At 40.8% G+C, this 1,216-nt stretch overlaps 1 protein-coding gene across 1 annotated transcript; it reads left to right on the top strand.

Moving 5' to 3' along the window:
* The first annotated feature begins 64 nt into the window (after window positions 1-64).
* Window positions 65-706, top strand: LOC105460978. The gene is made up of 2 exons (XM_011707481.1): window positions 65-114; window positions 202-706. Exons 1-2 carry the CDS (start codon window positions 65-67, stop codon window positions 704-706), a joined length of 555 nt encoding a protein of 184 aa, XP_011705783.1.
* Window positions 707-1,216: the final 510 nt, after the last annotated feature.

The raw sequence follows: 1,216 nt of genomic DNA, 5'->3' as shown, positions 1-1,216 counted from the left end.
ACTATTCGCTGGCCATTCGATTTATGGCAACTTTATCGAAAAAATCAATTACTCTTCTCGCAATATGTGGTCGAGCATTATTTTGCATAAACATGAAATTCTCTCCGATGAAGGGTGCGTACGGAACAACATACGGAATGAGTATGTCTTCCACGTATACATCTGCATTCATATTGTTGTTAAAGAAGCTCTCCATTGTAGCTGTGTCTCTCACTTACAGTACAGTCTGCAAATCGTTCTCCTCTACGACGATAAACTCGTTCTCGTCTATCTGGAGAATAGAGAGATAAACGAGATTCAATTAAAGCAACTACTTGCTTTAATTGAAGATGGTAGAAGTCGAAGGTACGTTGCTGAGGCACTTGATTTATCAGTGTCAACTGTGCAACGTGCTTACGCCAAGTATTTAGAAACCAATTCTTTTCAGAGGAGGCCCTTGGAACGCCCTCAATGTACCAACAACAACGATGACAGATTCATTGTTTTGAATTCTTTAAGAGACAGACATCGAACAGCAGTCCAAATTCGAAACAATTTGAGGGACGTCCGCAACACTAATGTATCCGTTGACACCGTTCAGAGAAGATTAGCGGATCAAAATCTGTTTTCGCGCAAGCCAGCGGCTGTACCTTTACTTCAACGTCGCCATCGCATAGCTCGACTCAATTTTGCAGTTGAACATAGAGGCTGGACTCACGCAGACTAGAGGAAAGTTCTTTTTAGTGATGAATCTCGTTTTTCTCTCTATTCTCCAGATGGACGAGAACGAGTTTATCGTCGTAGAGGAGAACGATTTGCAGATTGTACTGTAAGTGAGAGACACAGCTACAATGGAGGGTCTGTAATGGTTTGGGCAGGAATTTCTGCAAATGCTCACACAGATTTGCACTTCTTTAACAACAATATGAATGCAGATGTATACGTGGAAGACATACTCATTCCGTATGTTGTTCCGTACGCACCCTTCATCGGAGAGAATTTCATGTTTATGCAAAATAATGCTCGACCACATATTGCGAGAAGAGTAATTGATTTTTTCGATAAAGTTGCCATAAATCGAATGGCCAGCGAATAGTCCAGACTTAAATCCCGTTGAACACTTATGGGACAATCTTAGCATGAAAGTGCGAAATCACGTACCTGCTCCTTAATTACTGCAAGAACTTTGAAGAATTCTCGAAAACGATAGAATGCAATTACAACGGATGAAATTAAA

The sequence above is a fragment of the Wasmannia auropunctata genome, unplaced genomic scaffold (genome assembly GCF_000956235.1).
Source record: "Wasmannia auropunctata unplaced genomic scaffold, wasmannia.A_1.0 LD336101.1, whole genome shotgun sequence".
NCBI lineage: Eukaryota > Metazoa > Arthropoda > Insecta > Hymenoptera > Formicidae > Wasmannia > Wasmannia auropunctata.
Note: the sequence above shows the minus strand (reverse complement) of the source record. Positions and strands in the feature narration are given on the sequence as shown.